Consider the following 21,836-nt stretch of genomic DNA (forward strand, 5'->3'; position numbering starts at 1 on the left):
TGCCCCCCCCCCCCCCCCCCCCCCTGGTTGACTCCTATCATCTTCCACAAGCTCTCTTATTTTTTTTCAGATCACTCTCTCTAGACTTCTTTAGTCTCTTGTTACGGAGATTTGAAGTTCTTCAAGTTCTTCAAAGTCCTTCAAAGCTTCCAAGTGTTGACAACTTTGGAAACTCTCCCAAAACACTTTTTGATCCAGTTCCACCACCATCACAAAGTTCTTCGAAGTTTCTTCACATATTTTCCGGTAACTTTTAAGTCTTCATTTTCAGGGTCACTTCCGCTCACCGTCGGAGCAAGTGCTCTGAGCGTCGTTCTCACATCCAAAGCAACACACGCTGCTCTTGGAGTTCCCTTCACCAGAGCCTTATCCACCTCACCAACTTCACTCTCACACTCCAACAAGCCTTATCGACCAGTTGAGTCACCATCTTCACTTCTGGAGCAGCCTGCGCTTGTCTCTAGGGCACTGATCTATGAAGGCACCTTCGGCCTCGTTTTCTCTATATCGATCAACTACTTGGTCGCACCTCCCACCATTCTTCATCTCCAGAGTTCATTCATTTGTGTTTGCGGATTCTCTAATATATTTTGCAGGGTATTTTCATCATTTCGGCGACAAATAGGGTCTTAGGACACGCGTTCTTCGGCCTAATTTAGGCCTAACCGACCCCACTTCTTCATCGGAGGTCCCACCATCATCATCCACATAGAAGTTTAGCCACGTCAGATCTGCTTCTGACAAACCACGTGCTTACGCGTGTCTCCCGATACGTCGACCCTCCAAAGCTACCGGACCCTGACAATGTGTAAAAATTTTAACGTCATGTAGGTTTAACCTTAATTGTCATTCTAACCTTTACCTTTCACCACTTCACGATAATATTATCTCAAAAAAAGAAGAATAAAATGATGAGCTAACTAAAGAGGTAAGGCTATAGTAGAAAAAGTTCCAAAAGCCAAATTGTTGTCATAGATGATCCACTTGAACCTCCAATTTTGAGAGCTAATCTGAGATGGGCAAAGAAAGTTTCTTGTGGTCCATTTCTCTCTTTACAAAGTATATCAATTATGATTCTCATACTTTGCATTGCATTCAGCAAAAAGACATGTTAGCACCCACTTGAATACTAAGTATGAGAAAGGGGTTATAAGATATATAGATAGGTTGTCATGTTTAATGGTAGGTGACTAAACAACCACCTTGAGCTCACATGCTCTCTTTGTAGTGCATTATAAAAATGGGAAATTCTACGGTAGGGATCTATTTGAATCAGACAACAGTGGTGTTGCTTAAAACGTCCTTGCGTTGTATCCAATCCAACTACATGCAAAATATTTACCTAATTTAAACTTTTGTTTGTTTCATAAGTTAAAAGCAAAACATTTTAGTTCAAACCTTTTGTGCTATAATGTTTGAAGGTAGGAGATTTTAACTATGAAAAAAAAAATGAGGGTGGGGGATTTTTGAATTGGAGCAATCACCCATCGATAAAATCATTGACCTCAACCGTACGATTTAAATCAGACGATACATATAAAATAAGTATAATTGTATTGCTCAAAACATCTTTGTGTAATATCTAATCCCGTACAATATGTACTGTCTAATTTAAATCTCGCGGTTGCAATCAACAACCCTATGAAACCTTACAGTAGGATGTCCCAACCCTAGAATCTCCCTTATAAAATTGCTTTTTATATCCTCAACACTTCACACACAAATCCCAATTTTCAACACCTTGCTCATTTGTCTTTGATGCCAAGAAAAAATAATTACCTTCCAAAAACAGATCACTTTACTGTATAGCAAAAAAGTACAATTTGAGATAAAGAATATGAAGTTCTCTTACAAACTATTTTAACTTGATGTTTACAAGTATAAACCACAACAAAAATTGAAAATGTTAAAAGTGAAAAAAAAAAAAAAAAATCTAAAAGACACCTTAAGATGAAATTTGACAAGGCCAACTTGAAGGCTATGAGAAGCAGCACCGCGGCAAGTTCTTGAATCTGTAAAAGAATCAATGAAATAATATCCAGAGATATATATATATGTCTGTACACTCTTTTTAAGCCTTTTTCCCCCTTATTGAAATCCATGGCATTTGACAAAAAGGACAAAAAAGAATTCAGTTAGAGATCAGACCCACAAGAGCCTCATGTTTGTGGCTGCTTCCAGCCCATTAACATGCCCATTGCTGTTATCTTCTTCATCAGGAGCAGGAAGGTTGAGATCAAGGAAGTCCCGGATTTTGGGGACCGACTTTTTGGGCACGACAGTGGGGACGGCTGCTCGGGTGGCGGTTTTAGCATCAGAAGCACCACCACCACCAACCAAGTGGGATCTCTTGTGACCACCCAAGGCTTGGCCTGAGGGGAAAACCTTGAGACAAATTGGGCATTCATGACCTTTACTCTTCTTTATCTCAGCTTTTGACTGATGATCTTCACCATCATTAATAAGGCTCTCAATATTGGTGAAATGATGATTTTTGGGCTTGTTGTTTTCATCACCACCTTCAGTTTCAATGCTGTTTTCACTGCTCTCAATTGTTGAGGAAGCAAAGCAACCTTTGTTCTTTTTGTGGCTTGCCCTGTGGCCTCCAAGAGCTTGGTAGGAGTGAAATGTTTTGTTGCAAGTTAAGCATTCAAATCTGCTTCTCTTTTGAGAACTCTTTGGCATATCAGGATCTGAAATCTTCAATGAATCTGCCCTCAATTCAGGATCATAATAAGCCTCATCATCATCACCATTATCATCATAAGGAAGCTTTCTCGTGCTTGATTTCAACTTCTCAACAAATTTCTCTTCCTTGACTAAGATCTTCTTGTCTTTCCCCAAAAACCCATCACTGGAAACTTCAGTTCTGCTCATTTTAGACCATGAATTCCCATTCCGAAGTTTCTTTGTCCTCGAAAACTCGGAACAAGTCTTGTTACCACCAGACATAATCCTACTGGTTTTAGTAGAAGGGGGAGATTTGGAGAGTTCAGAGAAGTTATCAGAAGACTCAGCAACAGATTTCGAACCACCGAAATCCCTTGAGAGCATCATCAAACACATGGCAACTTCCTCTTGTTCTTGCTCAATCTCAGAAGCAGCAGAAGAAGAAGCATTGACATTGTTAATAATATTGTACCTTGTTCTTCTCTGGGATCTCCTCCTTTTCTTCCTACTATTACTCGGAGCCGCGGTTTCGTTGTCGGATTGACTGTCCATGACCAGCTTCAAATTAGCACTATTCATTGATGAATCTTGTTCTTCCTCCAACAAGGAAACTTTCTCTTTGTCAGAGTGGCTTTTCATGTGACCAAAGAGAGCTTTCCATGACTGAAATCCTTTGCCGCATTCTTTGCAGCAAAACAGATTTGAGTTCTCTTGATCACTCGAAATGTTGTCCGAAAATCTCGAAGTCTTCTTGGGGTTCTCTCTAAGGCCATAGCCATAGACAAAGCATGATGATGATGTTTCAGTGTTGAATTTGCTTCCACCATTGGTATTAGTAGTAGTGAAACTAATAATTCTGTTGATGTTGAGCTTTTCATGATCAGTTTTTTCAGTTGAATTGTTGTTGGTCAAGTGAGACCTCATGTGGCCTCCCAAGGATCTACCACAAGGGAAGCTCTTGCTGCAGAACTTGCAGGCATGTTTCAACTCTTGAACTTCTTCCATTTTTTTTTTTCGATTCGGAATTTTCGGAAAAGAATTGAATAAAAGAAAGAAAACAGATCAGAAGAAGAATTCCAAAATCTGTTGAGAGAATTTTGGTTAAAGACTTAAAGTGATTTGAATTCTTGATCTCATTACAGTAGAATTAGCAATGAAATAGAGGACCCCAGATGAGAAATCAAGGTGAAAGCTCAAACTTGGAGAGAAAATCGCATCATCGGATCAGATCATCATCATCACACGGCTATCCTTTGCTCTATGAATTATGAACTAAAACAAAAAAAAACAAAAACAAAAACCAATCTCAGATTTCATGGAATAATTGTCATCAAACACGAAAAAGATCTGATACAGAAAAAAAAGCAAGTATTTTTCTCATTCAACTATAAGAATTATATTGTACTAGTTAGTGATTCAAACGAAGTATTGAGAGTGAGAGAGTTGTGTATTTTTACCTTTGGTTACTAGTAATGATGAACAAAACAAAGGCCAAAAGAAAGAGAGAGAATTGATAAAAGTGAGTAAGAAGAGCAAGCGTTTGTTTTTCTCTTCTCTTCTCTCTCTCTCTCTCTCACTACTTTTCTCCCTTTGAAGTTTGAGGACTTGACTATATTTGCATTTGGAGGAGAAATCCATGCATGGAAGTAAAGATAAAAGAGAAAGATAGAGAGAGAGAAAGAGAGAGCAGCACGTGTACTCAACTGAGGATCCAACGCCATCCTTAATCCAACGGTTGAGAGTTGTCCAGGTGAGCATCCCAATGGCTGAGAGTGAAAGAAGAGAGAACCTACTTAAACTAACTGCCTCTGCTTGAACAATTCCTTCCTTTGTCTTGGTATTAAGGAATTGCCCCACTCTCAACCTAGTGAAAAGTTCCACTCTCCGGCCGTTAGTCTTTTAGATTTTGGCGTTTTATTTTTTCTCATTATTTACATTTTTTATCAGGAAGAAAAATGCACAAATATGAAAGGGTTATTTGCTATTTTATATTTGAGTTTATCAAAAGAAAAATATGCCGTAAATTTAGGATTGTGCTTTGGAATAATCCATATTAGGAATTTTTTTTTTTTTTTTTTTTTTTTTTTTACAATTTTTCTGTTAAAGATCTGAGGTGAATTCTAAATTAATAAATTTACCATTTTTTTTTTGCTAGATAAACCTATAAGCAAACCAGAATTAGGCATTCTCCTAAAAACAAAAACAAAAAATCGCATAAATTGTTAGTCTACGAAAGGTAAATTCGTCGCTTTATATTTAATTACAAGTCATTTATTAGTTACAAAGGTAAATTAGTCAATTTAAAAATAAACCGGATATTGACTAAAAAAAGTGTATAAATTCATAAATTTAAAACTGAAAGATACAATCTTAAAAATCTCCTAATTACAAGTTATAAAATAGGGAGTGTAATACATACGCCAATGTGAAATCACATAAAAATTTAGCAAAGTTTTATGAAAGTTCACAAAAACTCAAGAGTCCAAAAATTCTATTATTGGTATAGTATTTTTGTTTTTATATCCTGCCACATATTTTGCAATTTGGAAAAGATATTTCATGGTGGGTCCCTCTACTTTTACACCCTCTATCCAGTTCCTTTAGTTTCAACCAAAGCATGGCATACTCCACAAAATAGCTCCACATTATTCCAACATTGTACTTATCAATAAGGTCATTTGGATGCAAGTCCAAGGGCAATTTAGTAAATTAGGTAAAAAAAAACCAACATTGATATGCTGTGATTGGTTGGTGATGAATTTGGTATCAACCACCTGTGAGCCAATTTTTGGAGCTAATGAGTAGTTAGTTCCATGAGGTGTGCTGGAAGCTCTTCATAAGTATTATAGTGCAACCAAGTCTTTGGCATCTTTCTTTTGCTTTCTTAGTGCTTACCATTACATACTATGACTCTTGGATTGTCTCTGTAGTTCACTAATATCCTGGTAATATTTAAATCATGCATCTTTTCTCCAAAAGCCATATTGGTCCAACTATATTATATGTATATATATATGGTCATATCCACACAATATATATGTATATGTATATGTATATGCATATGTATATTCATATATAAATGCGTGAAGAACAAGAGCGCGAAATCCATCTCTTATGGGTTATATATATATATATATATATATATTGTAATTTTAGTAGTTACTTTAATATTTACTCATCAATAAGTATTATTATTTTAATCACAAGATATTAATCTGATAGTTGTAATAAATTGAATAGTTGTCTAAAAAAATTAATAACAATTAATTAAATTAAATTTTTATCACGCTATGTCATCAAATTTCTATATTAAAAGGTGATTACATGTGAAATATAACCATTAAAAACTCGTTCACATGTATATTAAAATTTTAATTTGCCTTTGGAAAGTCAATTGGGAAGGCCAGTAACCTCTTACTAGCATATCTGGCAGCCAAACTTATTCTATTCAATGTTTTTTCTTTTTTAAGAGAATTTTTTGTGGGGGGTTTTTTTTTTTTTTTTGGTTTAACTTCTGTGCATAATGAAGGTTTTCTTGACCCAACTAAAACTACAAGTTGTAATCCCATATATAGAAGAATTTTACCTAAATCTAAGTAGTAGCCTTTGGAAATTTGGTACAAAAGTGAAAAATATGCAATTAGTTATAAATCCGGAAACTACATGAAGTAAGAAACAATTAAAGCAGTTCTAACTGTTGCACCAAATAGGCCTTTTGGTGAATGTTTTTGGTGTCAATAATGTCTTAATCACATTAAGCCACTTGGAGGCATTTAAATTGCTTGTACATGTCAAACTGATTTCTAAAAGTTTCATTTTTCCTTTCAAATATTTTATTTTAAAGCTCTCTCTCTCTCTGTATTGTTTTAACTTTATATAAGATAATTTTATTAACTAGCTAGTTCCAAGAAAGAGAGGTTCTAATGTTGAAGTTTATACAGGACTACTACTAGAGCGGCCTAGAGCTTGATAATTAATTATGCTTGGTATCTTCTTAATTAGTTAAGGAATCACTATTAATCCCACGATAAAGACTAAATAAATTAATTAGTACAACCTGTCTTGATTGGTTGATGCTTTGTTATTATAAGACAAGAAGATTTGGATGTTAGTCTATGCTTAGTTTAACAATGTCACAGATTAGGTAGCATTGGCAAACGGATCGTGACGATGCCGGCCTTTGATGATCAAGATCTAGCCGGCTTAATTAGTAATTCAGCGATCAAACTGTGACGCAAAAATGTCTTATTAGAAACTACTAATCCACTTTTAGCTGCAACAAAATCCTGCCCTTTTTTGCCTGCATTTTGGTACCATGTTTAGCTGTAACTTGTTTGTAAAAATGTAGATTCCTAATTATTTTTTTATGTGGGAGATGTCATTAACAAAGTGATTAGTTGCAAAAGATTTTTATAGTATACCTTATCAAATTAATATTCTTTTTTAAACATGTAAATACATAATTTGAGCCTACCGTATCATTAATATAGTTTTCTTTTCAAATTTTTTATGTGTGGTTTGATTATTATTCATTAACAACTTCTGACAATTAGCATTTACTCTGTCCAAGTAATATCCGGTCACACAGTCACTGTTTGAGAGGAGCCTTCTTGTTAAACAACAAAAAAAAAAAAAAAAAAAAAAAAAAAAAAAAAAAAAATTGAATTGGATGTCAAGTGAATTAATTAAAGATTGTTTTATAAGTTAAGAAGCATTAATGATTAAATATGTACAACTTTTGCAGCTTTAGTGAGAAGTGATTGTCTAACAAAATGGTTGTCATGTAAATATACTAGCTGCTAATAAGGAAAGCAAATGAAAAGAAAATAACAAATTTACAATAAGGATTAATGTACTCTAAATTTTAAGCCTATTAAAAAACATATACCATGTATTTCAGATGTTCTTCTCAACATTATATTCTTAGATTTCATATCAAGTACTTTTATACATTCTCTCCGTCAAATGCTAATTTTTGACCACTCAAGTGACGCGTTCACTAGTTGTAAGGTATAGAGTGAACAATTGGGTGTAGTCTGTAAAGGGTAAAATCGTCATAAAGTGTCAAAAACTTGTGGCTGCCTTAAGAGAAGGCATGGCCATATTGATTTGATGTGGAATTAAATTCAAAAAGGCGTGGGGTTAAAGACTAAGGCTCCGTTCACTTTGCTGATTCGAATTTAGAATTCGAGTTTTTCTACAGTAAAAAGCTCTCACAAACAATCACATCTAACTTTTTTACTACAGTAAAAAGCTCTCACATAAAATCACATCTCAACTCGAATTCTAAACTCGAATCAGCGAAATGAACGGGACCTAAATAACCTTGAAGGAACAGGAATATTCGGATTTAAGTTGGGTTTCGCCAAAGTGAAACTTCAAAAGAAAATATCCATGATTTAAAATGAAATAATCACATACGTATTTGTACATGTATATTATACATATATCTAGAAGTGAAGTAGTTTCTGTTGGCGTGCCCACAGAAACTTCACTTGAGAGTAAAGAGTGTTGGCTTTCCGAAAGTGTTGATGCTAAAATAGACAAGTAGACTCCTTCAAATGAAAGGTGTCATGACTTGTAGTAATAAATGTATTAATAAGATTAAGATAAGATGCCTACTTTGGCCGTATGCTTTTTCCCAATCTTTTATCCCCATTTCTCACCATCAAAAATGCCAATCCAAGAACCATTATGGGAAGGATATATAATGACTCATTCTTACTTTTTGAGATTAAGAACTAAGCATGTCCACTTCCACTAGCTAGCTATGATCTTCTACTCAATTATCCCAATGATATATATAAATATATATATATAGATATGTATATTCTTGCACTTCTTTTCAACACCACCCAAGAGCTCCTTTTGGATACCACAATATCTATGCAGATATATTGTCTATGTGTGTGTATGTTTGTCTGTAGATATGTATCAATGCACATGCCTACATACGTACATGCATATACTCACACGTAAGAATATTTTGTGCAATTTTCAATCATTACATATTTATACAAATATACACGTACTGGGTACATAAAGATATATGTGAATACCACTATATCTAGACAACTTTTGTGGTTGATGTTTCTTAAAATGCTCTGTAATACATATATACCTATAAATATCTTTGCAGATATGGCTGCGTGTGTACAATTGTATTTATATGTGTGTGTGTGTATATATATATATATATGTGTGTGTGTGTATGTATATGTATGATTGCACATACCTATACACATACATACACGCACATTAAAAAATTTGTGCAATTCTCAGTCATTAAACATAATTTATAGACTTATACATAAAGATATATATGAATACACATATCTTTGGTCTTTATACGGCAGCTTAAGTGGACAAATAATGCAAGTGCTTTAGAGATACTACCACTAAATATTATGCAAAAGGTCGAGTATAAGCACAATCATCTCTTGTTGCTTAGAATTCTTGAAAGGGGTAGAGGTGAGAATCGTATGTTGACAAAACATTTTTTTAATTTTTTTTTTTTTGTTTTACTTTCTTTGTATCTATACTTCCTTTGTTCTTTTACTATGGCTTTTATTTCACAAAACTTTTGAAATACCTCTTAATATTTATCCACAGGCGGTTGAGCAACCAACTTACTCAGCTTAATTGAACTCCAAAAGGTAAACTTGAAGTACACATATGTGTGCATATTATTACATACGCGTATCGATCAATTTTGAGTTGATATTAAAATGACTCGCAATATATTTATTTACTCTTTTTTACACTAATCTGTAAAAAATCATATCATATTATTATTATGTCGTAACTTGTATTGTCACTCCTACATATATTTTAATATATATATGAAGAAATTTTAGAATACTTTAAATTTCTTTTCATAACACCCACTTTTAGATAACACAAAAAGGAAAAATGAAAAAGTATGCTGCCATTTTCAGGGCGTGTCCACTAAATGGAATTGAAAGAGAGTGAAAAAGAGTTAAATTAAATAATGTGATTAATAGTATGAAAGATGCAATAGAGAGCCACGTTTCACTTTCCTTGCATCACTGCATGAAGCAAAAGCAATATATACCTCTTAATTGATCCATTGTCATGTGACACTTAATCAAACCGTTACTTTGATCAATTGGGCAGTGGGGTTTTGAGCCGACACCAGTTATAATATATATTTTGATTAAAAAGACCATGAATGAAATTATTAATAAAGATAGATTGTTGCATTGTTTTCAAGCATATTGATATTAAAGCTTTGTTCAAATCATAGAAGCTCCTTCTAGCCTTGGCGGTTGGAGCATCTTTTACTCAACTGCTGGCAGTACAATGTTATAAATTAATTAAAATCCTTACCTTCAAAAGGAGAAAATGTAATTCAAATGTATATATGTAATTGAGTGGAACAGCAAACAAGTTTCTCCAATGACCCTTTTTTCCTCTTTACAACTTCTGTGGTAATATTATATAGATTTTTTTGGCGCTTATGTTAACTGAAACTTTGGCTGAATTTTCATGTTGTCTTGTGAACTTATTATAGTGATGGAATTAGTCTTATTAAATTAAATGTTATAGAGTGCCTCTAAATTGATAAATAGTATTAAAATTCAAAAGACAAAAATCCTCATATACATGATATTATGCGCTTTTATTGTCATCTGAAATTTCATATCCTTCCATCATCATTATGAAACACTCTAGAATACCTCATTAAATTCAGGGACAATTTACTAAACTTATGATTATAAGTTTAGTAGGGATGTTATATATTATAAGAGTTCATAATGGATATATGGATATATATATATATATATATCAGACAAATGTATATAGAAGTGCTTCTAGGTATTTCCAATAGATGATGAATAGTTTTTATGTTAGTGTATTACATGGGAAGAGTATGCACATGCATTCGCAACTGGGGTACATACATACATACGCATGTATATAGATATCCATACATACCATAAAATATAGGGAGCACAACATCCACTATCTTTAATATATGGCTTAATCATAAAGGTGCATGTGTTCCTTCACAAGAGTAATAATGGTGCATGTGTAAGTGAGAAGTACACCGGCAATGCTTATGGCATACTCAAGAAAGAGTCAACAAATCTCAAAGAAAAACTTCAATTTAAAAAAAAAAAAAAAAAAAAAAAAAAAAAAAAAAATTTTAAAAAAAATGAAAAAAAAAAAAAAAAAAAAAAAAAAGCTATATTAATAAAATGGTTGTGAGGCCCACACTTCTTTCCTAGTCTTTAGGTTGGGAAGAAGTTGGCACTATTAATTAGTCTTACATAACTTTGTTTAGTTGGTGCCTTTTAGTTCACCAAGCAAGATTTTTTACTTTGCATAGTTGCATATTCCTTATCCAAAGCCATGTGGAAGTAAGAATCAAAGATTGGCTCATGTAAAGACACAATGGCTCTTGTTGTTGTTGTTTTCTTTGACAAAATAGCTAAGCATTCCACTAGGAACGGAACCCATGTAATATAACTAATAGAGGTCCTTTTTTTTTCCTCTTTTTCTCTCTAAAACTCAAATTCCCTTTCCGTTTTTTCGGTGGCTGATCCGAATCATAGCTTGCTCAATACAGACGAGTGAACTCCTACTTGCTTTCAACATATGCTTAAAAGAAATGTTTGGAGAGATCAGTCGTACTAAACACCGCCATTAATATAATGTAAACTCTATTTGTGAACTCCATATATCCTAGAATTCACCTTTTATTTATGGACAGTATTAAACGCTACTATCACGCTATAACGTTCGAGATTTAATGTTTCTTTTTCTAACTTAAATTCTTGATATGTAACAAAACCTTGCATTGATACAGAAAATAACACACATGCGTGTATGAATCTAGAGGAAGTTCTAGTGATATCAAGTAATTGTTAATTTTAATTAGAAAAAAAATAGAAATTGTTTAATTTCATCTTTATTTTTTATTTTGAGATTAATACCAAAGAAGAATCTTCTTCATTAGCTGCCAATTGGAACTCAAACTCAAAGTCACAAAGATCTTTTGTTGCATTATTATAACTAGCTTGATTGATCAAAGAATTTTCTGCGATCTGGGTGACTAAACATGATCATGTGAAGTTGGGAAGTTATTTGGTTGGCAGCTTCTTATCAATGAATTGGGACCATAAGGTTGGTTCACTTAGAGAATTTCGAAGTAAGAAATTTTGATATATGAAGATGTAGACTCAAACTTTTATGCATTAGCTAAATAAAAGTAATAACAATTAAGAATTGTGGTAAAGACAATTGTGATGGATACTCTTTCACTGTTGATCGATATGAGATCCATATAAAGTCCAAGTTAATCAATGATCATAAAACGTAAGTTGTGTTAAGAACAGCTGCGACTCACACAATTATTCATCTTTTACTATTGATTAATATAAGTCAGAATTCATCAATAATTACAAAAAGATATAAAATTGTGCTTAAAACAGTTGACATATTTGTCCATTATTCACTATTAATTAATATGAGATCTACATTAAGTCTATACTAATCAATGATCATAAAAATAAATCGTCTTAGCTAGATAGAATATCTACAGAGGATCATTAAAAAAATTCATTAATGGGGCTCAATAGTACGAGTTTAAGGTCAAATAGAAGTGCTCTTATTTAGCAGCATGGATACAAAGTATTTGGTCCTAAAAAGTTTTGTTTGTTTCAAAAGATCAATTGACAGAAATTAGAAAGTGGAAAGTTCAATGTTTTCCAAAGAACATTCAACATAATTTCAACAGTGCTGTAGTACTGTTGCTGCATATAGCTGCAAAGTCGCACTTTACAGAAACTAGTGCCTTTAAGAATCAATATTGGACAAGCAGAATGTTTTTCATTTGATCTTCTTTTTTTTTTTTCACAACAATTCAAAACTTCATAATTGGTTGGTTCAAAACGACACTTTATTTTTATTTTTATTTTTTGGGAGAAGAAAAACGAAATGAACCTGTAATATCTCTGTAGTTTGACTTTAACATTGAGTAAGTTTACAAAAGACCTCAAGTCCAACGACAAAATTAAAGTGTATAGAAATTCTAAAATTTACTTCGTCTTTGGCCAGTTTAATAATGTTGTAGATTTAAAAAAAAAATTATTATTAGTTGTGTTGAAATAAGGAGCAGTTGTGACATAAAACAGTTAAGTATTTGGTAAATTATAATCTTAAAACTATTATTAGTTCCAAAAGCAGTATCATGGTGTTTAGTAAATTATGGAGTTAAATTATTGTATGTGTTTAAAATGATCAAAATTGACATTATAGGAAATGTTTGATATATATATGGACATTATATTTTTTTTTTATTTTTTGCTGAAACATATGGACATATTATATGTAATTATATGGACATATTTTATTTTATAATTATCATGTGAGAAATTTTAGCCACGATTTAAATAGAAGTTTGAAGTTTGTGCGTTTTTAAGAAAGAAAAAAAATGTAAAAAAAAAAAGGAAGAAGAAGAAACGTTGATGAATACCGGGAGCATATTACCTTTTTCATATCAAAATATATATAAACACATAGAGAGAGTAATAGTTATGTCTGGCTACTTTGAGAATTATAAAATAAAATGAATGGTCTTTTGGGTATTTAAAAATATTCATTAAAGAGAGGAAGACTAATTCCCATATAAACTAAAAGCTGAAGTTACATTTCTCTGGATTCTGATTTCGGCAATGTGTCTAGCTGAACTTCTTCTGTAAGCACTTTTTTAATTTTTTACCGAACACAAAAGAATGCAAAACTTGTTTATAAAACACTTTTGGCTGGTCTAGGATCATTACCAAACGGGGCCTTTGTCTCGTGCATACTAGAATGGCATAGCAATAGTTGAAGATAATTTTCTTGCCTGGTATATCTATACAAGGACAAATTTTCAATTGTTAAAGTTTTTAGTTTTCATCAATAATTACCCTAATAATTACCCTTATAAAATGATAAAAATTTAATCTCATTAATTGTCATATAATTTTTTTATCAACTACCTAATTTATTATAACTATAAGAGTTAAAATAATAATAACACGATAAAGAAATATTGAACTATTAATATCACATACCACACATACAATCTTGGTCAAAAAATATCCAATATACTCATATAGGCATGAATATTCAGACACTACATGTTCTACATGAAATATATATGAGATGATTCTCTCTCCCTTTCATTATCACTAACAAAAATAGATTAAAAAATTACATGGCAGAGTCCCATCTCTTTCAATCTGCATCTTTTATCACCCATCCCAGCTCCCCCAAGAGGGAAACCCTTAAAAAAATAAAAATAAATAAAAATAAAAATAAAAATAAAAATAAAAACCCCTCATTGTATTTTTTAATAAGATGGGATTCAATTGTCCAATCCCAAAATAGATTTTTTTTTTAGGTGACCAATCCTAAAATAGCTAAAAAACATATATAAATGGGAACGAAATAATGGGCTCATACTACACTAGTCTTCCACTGAAGGCAAGGCTTCCATCTCTCTGTTTTATTCAATGTACAGAAGGAAAACTGAACTCTCTCAGATTTTCCAAGAGAAAGCTTTCTGGTGGGGAGAGGACTTAAAAAGCCTGAATGCGGCTCTCAAAAATCAACTCGAATCCCGCAAAGACCACCATAGCAACACTAGCTTAAATTCTTCCCATCTCAGACCCAGTGATTCCGGATCTCTTGGCCGAAAACCTCTTCAATCATATTGCAAGTTGGCAAGAAGTCAACCTTGTCTTTGGAGCAAGTCATGTATCCCACATCACAATCTTTAGCCTCACAATGCTCCAAGACGTATCCAATGTCGCCTCCTCCGCTTAAACTGCTGCTAAGTCTACACAGGCAATGGTTACCGTTTTCAGACTTCACGTGATTGCTTAACCCGATGAAGCTACTCGGGCAATAGATGCCATTTTCAGACTCCATCTGGTTCCTTAACGCAGCAATTCCTGTCTCAGAAGATGTACAAGAATCATCTTGGACCTCTTGATCCCCTTTTTCATCGTCAGCTGTTGTATCCTGAGGCAGAAATTTGGGGCTTGAACCATAATTGCTGAGATTTTCGGGGCGCATTTCTGAAATTTCAGGGCTTTTCGGGGCATTCAAATCTAAATTGACATTATCATCACATATGTCATCAGTGACAGCAACATCCTCATTGCACTCTAGCAAATTAGCGCCCCGGCTCTGCATATTGCCAGTATCATCTTCACTGACAGGAGAGTCAATAACTGAGTCATCATCACCCCCTTCCCATTCGTCATTATCACTGTCAATATTTGTGGGGTTATGTCTATTCTGCTCAGCCCTCTTTCGAAGCATGAAGACGTTGAAGTAGTAGCTAACAATCTCTTTTTTGGTCCGGGACAGGAAGGCGGCAGAAAGCTTGTCCCAGAAATTCCAGCCCAATGAAGCCGGGTGACAGAAGACTATCTGATGGAATGTTTGTTCCTCCTCTACGCTCCAACTCTGTGCTACTTGTTCTCCCATGTCACCAAATCCTAGCTCCATAAATTTCTCTGCCCCAAAAGTTTTTAGAAGTTCCTCTCTAGCTTTGACGATGTGTTTTCCAACACAGCCAAAAGAACCCTTTTCTTCACAATCGCAATCAGTTCTACCTTTTCCAACTTTCAGATCAGGGTATGCTGGAGAATCCAAATCAGGCAATGGTAAGATGCATGTACCCATCAGCCTTTTTTCCTCCTCAACTTCAGATTTTGAAACTTCCTCGGATGGACATGAAAGACTTGAGATGTTACGGGCACATTGTTGATCCCATGATGGAACATCAGCCTGATGATTTGGTCCAATTGGAATGGTCTTGTGAGGAGGGTGATTCAGAAGTAGTGAGTAAATGTCCTCGCAGTGGGCTAATGTCCTTACTGGATGCTCGAGGCTATAATATTCTGGAAAAACTGACATGAGAAAGGGCGGCTCTGACAGAGAATCCTCTTCACCGGTACTGCTGGTGGGCCATGATGAGAAGGAAAAGGAGCCAGGTGCACTAGAATCAATGTCCTCACCACCTTTTGGAGGATCAGTAAGATTGTCACCAGAAAGCTTCTTATCAACTTCAGTACCCGCGTTTGTCAATCCTTTCTCTAATAATTACATGCTACAACTCCGTAAGTTTAGAAAACTTAAAACAGGAAACTGTCTTACTAGGTTGCCTTTGTACTCAATATTATGCTTTGTCATAACTAAAAAGTGCAGATATTTGCAAAGAATGACACTGATGTGCTTGGTATTCAAATATTTACAAAATTGCACGGTCCAGACTACAAGATAGAGCATTGATTTTGATTTAAATTTTCTACTTAAGCCACAGAACTCCATCAGAAACAAGTAAAAGATGTGTCAAACAGTAAAAAGCAAATTACACAAAAGTAAAGCAAGAAAAAATTATTACATTCAAGTGAAGAGATGGAACTATGTTTTTCTGCAAAGGGAACCAGCTAAGCTAAAATAATAGAACACTAAAAAAAATTATGTTGAATACATTCAATTCAATCTTGCAGGTACACTTCAATTTCTAGGTTGTTCGGACCAGAAACATAAGGTATTGTTTTAAAAAGCACAAAGGACAAACAAGTCATGGTGAACCCACTTGGGTAACTTCGGTTCATTGATTTTAACAGAAAGTTCAAAAATAAGTACAAATTTTTGTGAAAGAAAATACTATATCAAAAAGGTTTGAATTGTGTTCGAACCAATGAACCAAACACACGGTGAATGCATTTATTGCCGTAAAGACACAACTTTGCTCACCTAAGGTTTTTGGCTTCTCAAAAGCATCTTCAGGAAAAACAGAGTCTGAAAATGAGATGAGCTGTTTGTTGTGTTCCACTTCCACTTGTCTTGGGTGCTTGAAGGAAATCTTCAAAATTTCCTCCTCATCATAAGGTCGTTTCTGTACCATCCTTATTAAAGCTTGCAATGCCAAAATGGAAATCAGTCCCAAAGAAAAAAAAATTATAATTAAAATAACAACACCACAAAACAAAAGTGCAAAAATGTTCACTTTGGTCCGATGTTAAAAGAACCAGCTAAGTCTTTCTTTAAATAAGAAAATGCATTGACAATTCAGACAATGTTTACTTGTATACAGTACTTCATTAAGCAAAAATCATTATCAACAAAGAAACTATAATGCCTTATTTCTTATAAATGGAAGAAAGAGCAAGTAAGTGAACAATTATGCAATACGCGAATCCCTAATAAAATCATCAATAGACTAAGGGGTTGTTTGGTACATATACTCAAAACCCAAACAAACCCTAAGTAACGTACGATCATACACAAATATTTTAATAGTAAAGAATTAATTACCTACACTCTATTTTTTAGGGAGGGAAGGGGTAAATCTACTGGTTAGATACATGTAACAAATATATTCCACGGCTAAAACAAGATATTGTAATAAAGTACCTTACATCTAAATCTCAATAAATGGTAACACTTTGGGTTAAGCGTAGCGTTAAATTTAGGTTTACCCCGACAGAGGTCGAGAGTTCGAATCCCCTGCCTCTTAAATTCGGAAAAAAAATACATACCAATAAGAAATCTATTAACTTATTAAACAAAGGAATTTAAACAATTTGACATTACCATAAATAATGTCATAGGTAGTCATTAAAAAAATAAAAAATATATATAAATATATATGTAGGTAAAGTCTTTAATTCGGTACCGAATTTGAGTGGCACATGTATATTTTTTTAAAAAAAAATGTATATATTTTCTCTTAAAACATGTATATTTTCTTTAAAAACATGTATATAGATGTTTAGACGAATTATAAGTGTCTTATTACATTATACATGTTTTAAGAAAAAATATACATATTTTAAAAATAACGAAAGGAATGGACTTTTATCTAATCGAGGGCAATTAGGTAAAATGAGCAAACCTTCGTTGCCTTTAGAGGGCGCCCAAAGTTAGCTAAAATGGGGGCCCAAATCACTCTAAAAAAAATTAAAAAATGGAAAATAGAAAATAGAAAATTTATCCAGGGCTAAATCTATACCTCAAAAAAGTCTCCCAGAAATAATCTGCAAATCGCTGGCTGGGAAATTGATGGCTAGAATTGACAAATGAATAGATGAAAAAAACTCGAATTCTCAAGAAAATAACGACTTCCCCCCCAGCAAATTTAATCCAAAAAGGCAAAAGCCCCAATTTCTCGAATAATAAAAACTACCCAAAAAGAATAATCTGCAAATCGCTGGCTGGGAAATTGATGGCTAGAATTGACAAATGAATAGATGAAAAAAACTCGAATTCTCAAGAAAATAACGACTTCCCCCCCAGCAAATTTAATCCAAAAAGGCAAAAGCCCCAATTTCTCGAATAATAAAAACTACCCAAAAAGAATCAAAATAATTTACAAAATCGGGAAGAATTCGCAACGATAACGAAAAGCCCTAACCATGAATCTCTGATTGAACAAAAGGAATTTCTCGGATCTGCAATTGTTTTCGCGGATCGGAAATTTCTGCAACCCTAACCCTAGAATCGAATATAATAAACGAAAAAACAACGAAAATATAATCAATCGAAAGATGGAAACGAGAAGAAATTGAAAACAAGATCAATTTTGGAAGAAGACGAGGAATAGAGATCGAATAGAAGTAGAAAATATTTGGATGAAAAAGAGTGGCGGCGATTGAGGAAAAGGGGCAAGTTAGGGTTTGGATTTTTTTGTAAGAGATTGTCCACGAAAGCAAATAACCAAAAAGGACATGTATTTGACTGTAATTACGGGAGGTACCCTCTACGCAATACAGAATATATGGACGTACAAAGAGGAGATATATATATATATATATTCTTTTCCAGAATCATTATCGTCTTTAGAAATTTATTAATATCTTTCAAATCAGTAGAGAGAAGAACCTGAGCTAACCTTCATTTCTTTTCGAGCAATTGCATAATATCAATCATATATATATATATATATATATATATATATATATATATGGGCAATTGGAGGGCAGGGATGATTTGGAAATCCACGTGTTCACAGAAGCGGGGCCCCAAATAATCAGATTTCAAAAACAAATGGAAAAACAAAAAACAAAAAAAAACTTTTACCTTATTTAAAAGAGTTTAAATTAATGAATAGTCCATGAATTTTTTTTTCTTTGTACAATTAATCCCTTATGAATAATCTCTGAACTCAAAAAGTTTCTCATTAATGGTCTTCTATTAAATTTTAGGGAGATTTTCCTGATCGGTAGGTCAAATTTTTTAATCGTTAGATCTACGTACTTTTAGACTTTACGTAATTTTACACATATTTGACGAACAAAAAACCTGACATACCGATATGTTGACATACTGAAAAAAATTCTTAAATTTTATATAGAAACCGTTAATTTTGTCTCACAAAAAGTCCCTAAACTATTTTCTCTCTACTAAATTTAATCAATATGCCAAGATTACTTCATTGGATGTAAAAAAAAAACATTAAATATAAAAGTTGTACCAAACTTAGTCCCTAAATTAAAACAAAAAAAAATGATTCTATTAACACGCATTAACTTTCTAAATAACCCAATATAAACAATAATATCTTTTTTATTTTTTGTTATAATAGATAAAACAATGTTATGAAATAATTGTGTGATACAATTTGTTGTGTTGTGCATTGTGGTTTGCAATTAATTATTTTTACTATTTTTTTAGAGAACCTTTTCCCTTTAATTTGACGTGAAAAATTATAATGAATGGTTAAGATATATATGAGTATTGTTTTCTTGGTTGAATTTTGGATGTGTCGTGTTTCATCTTTTTGTTTTGTTTGGGATTAAATTAGATTGTAATTTTATTTTTTTAGAGAAATTTGTTTTTAATAAGAAAATAAAAAAATTAAAGTGACAAATTCAGAGATAAGAAGGTTAAAATGAGAATAATTCAAAAGATATTTTTAAAATTATACGTCTTTAAAGTTATTATTATCATATAATAATAATATAGGAACATTTATTAATACGATATAACAAATATAATCACTAAAAAAAAGTTAAAGTTACACATGTCACATGTGAATAAATAGATTAAAAAAAAGTTAAATATGTGTAGCAAAAAATTTAAATTTGGTATTTTTTTATTTTAAGAACTAATGTTGGCAATTTTTTTTTTAAGTTTAAGAATTAAATTTTAGTACACTTTTAATATATGGACTATTCTTAAAAATAAAAAATAGTTTATGATCTTTTTATGAGATAAAACCAACGATTTTTATCTAAAAGTTAATAGAAAAACAATTTATGAGATTCTTTTTGAGTCAAGTCTGTTTATAAAACAAATTAACTATAAAGATTAAGAGTATATTTTATAGTAATTATTAGAGCTTAAAATTAATTATTTAACCATCCACAATTAAAATTTGTGTTTTATAAAAACCATAAAAAGTTATTTTTAAAGAGTTTTTGAAGAATTTACAGTTAAAATCAGAAACAGCTCAAAAACAACTTTAACTTTTAAATTGTTCGACAATTACCTTCAAGTACAATTAATAAAACTTTCATAATACTTATAATATTAAAATTAATATTTGTATAATTACAGTTTATTAAATACTCAACTATTTTTTATAATAATTGTTTTTTTTAACACAGTTAACAATAATTTTTTTAAAATTTATAGCACTGTCAATCTGAGTCTAATAGTCCGTTTAGTTCGTTAATTCGAGTTTTTAATTTAAGTTAAAATGTATTTTTAAGTAAAAAAATTTTATTATAATAAAAAAATTAAATGTGATTATTTTTAAGAGATTTTTACAATAATAAAACTTAAATTTTATACTTAAATTAGTAAAATTAACGAACCTAAATCGAGAGAGAAGAGTTCAGGGATGAGTTTAACTTTATTTAAAATTGCCGTCTCCTTTCCTTTGCCTTCCTTCTGCCATCTCCTAGCTTTGTTCTACAGATTACTTAGGAAAAAAAAAAAACCGAAAATCAGTTTTAAAAAAAACCGAAAATCAATAGGGTAGTTATTTATTTGCATGATGTTGGAATTTATAAAGAACCCAAAATCTTGGCTATCTCAGAAGTCGTATAAAAGTCTTGCAAGAGGAGTTTTCTTCTTAACTCGGTCGCGAACTCCACCGACTCCGCCGAACTGGAACCTCTGATTTCTTAAATCTCCTACGCATATTTTGACCTCACCTAATCACCGTATACGGTAGCAAATGGAGCGGTCGATATCGATCTTGAACGGCAGAAGAGGCCGACATCGCCAAGGCCGCCGCCGTCGCCGCTGGCCGTAGCACCTCTGGTAGCACTTCAGCATCTCGAAAGCTCGTCTGCATCCTCAAAAAGAGGCCTCGTTTGAGATTTGGGATTTTAAATCGGGTAGCACTTTTTGTTTTTTTTATAATGATAATTTTTTATTAGTAAAATTTCAATTTATAAACTTTGATTAAAGAGAGACGTTTGCCATGTGGCTATACCGCTTAGCTCTTTCGTTTTACTGTTTAGCTTACTTCAACTCTGTTTAAGTTTAAACAGTAAACACAATTTATTTATATTTGATAAATACGCAGTTCAAATTATATTTGACGTTTAAATGGAGTTATGGCCCGTTCATTTTGCTGATTCGAGTTTATAATTCGAGTTGAGATGTGATTTTATGTGAGAGCTTTTTACTGTAACAAAAAAGTTAGATGTGACTGTTTCTGAGAACTTTTTACTGTAGCAAAACTCAAATTCTAACTCAAATCGGTGAAGTGAACAGGGCCTTAGATTATTTAATTTGAAGTTTAGCTTCCCTTTTAAATTTAATTGTTCAAGTTATTTTTTAAACAATAAAAAAGTATACACTCTTCATATTTTTTACACCAACTAAACACAAATTTAAATTTTATTTTTGTTCAAATAAAATTTTAAATGTACATCTAAATGTCAATTTGAACTACATTTTAAACCACACAGTTTAATTTTTTTGTTCAAACAAAAATATTCAAATCAATAAAATTCGAATCAGTAAATTAAGCTAGACTTGTCTTTACTTTGCGGCATATATCACATTACAAATAGATCATGTGAATTACAGGAGTAAAAGCCAAATAATGTTTTACCTTTTCTCTTTAAAAAATATATTTACTTTTTTGTTTGAAAAAAAATAAATATAAGATTTATCAT

At 32.4% G+C, this 21,836-nt stretch overlaps 2 protein-coding genes across 2 annotated transcripts; both read right to left on the reverse strand.

The window, feature by feature from the left end:
* Positions 1–2,000: 2,000 nt before the first annotated feature.
* On the reverse strand, positions 2,001–3,683 carry LOC21398361 (zinc finger protein ZAT4). The gene has a single exon (XM_010108354.2). The coding sequence runs from the start codon at positions 3,673–3,675 to the stop codon at positions 2,143–2,145; it is 1,533 nt and encodes a 510-aa protein (XP_010106656.1). The 5' UTR covers positions 3,676–3,683; the 3' UTR covers positions 2,001–2,142.
* Positions 3,684–13,828: 10,145 nt separating this feature from the next.
* On the reverse strand, positions 13,829–18,312 carry LOC21398362. Its single transcript, XM_024172392.1, has 3 exons — positions 17,714–18,312; positions 16,456–16,617; positions 13,829–15,788 (listed from the first exon to the last, which is right to left on the reverse strand). The coding sequence occupies exons 2-3, from the start codon at positions 16,604–16,606 to the stop codon at positions 14,347–14,349; spliced, it is 1,593 nt and encodes a 530-aa protein (XP_024028160.1). The 5' UTR covers positions 16,607–16,617; positions 17,714–18,312; the 3' UTR covers positions 13,829–14,346.
* Between the last annotated feature and the right edge of the window lie 3,524 nt (positions 18,313–21,836).

The sequence above is a fragment of the Morus notabilis genome, unplaced genomic scaffold (assembly GCF_000414095.1).
Source record: "Morus notabilis unplaced genomic scaffold, ASM41409v2 Scaffold70, whole genome shotgun sequence".
Taxonomy (NCBI): Eukaryota; Viridiplantae; Streptophyta; class Magnoliopsida; order Rosales; family Moraceae; genus Morus; species Morus notabilis.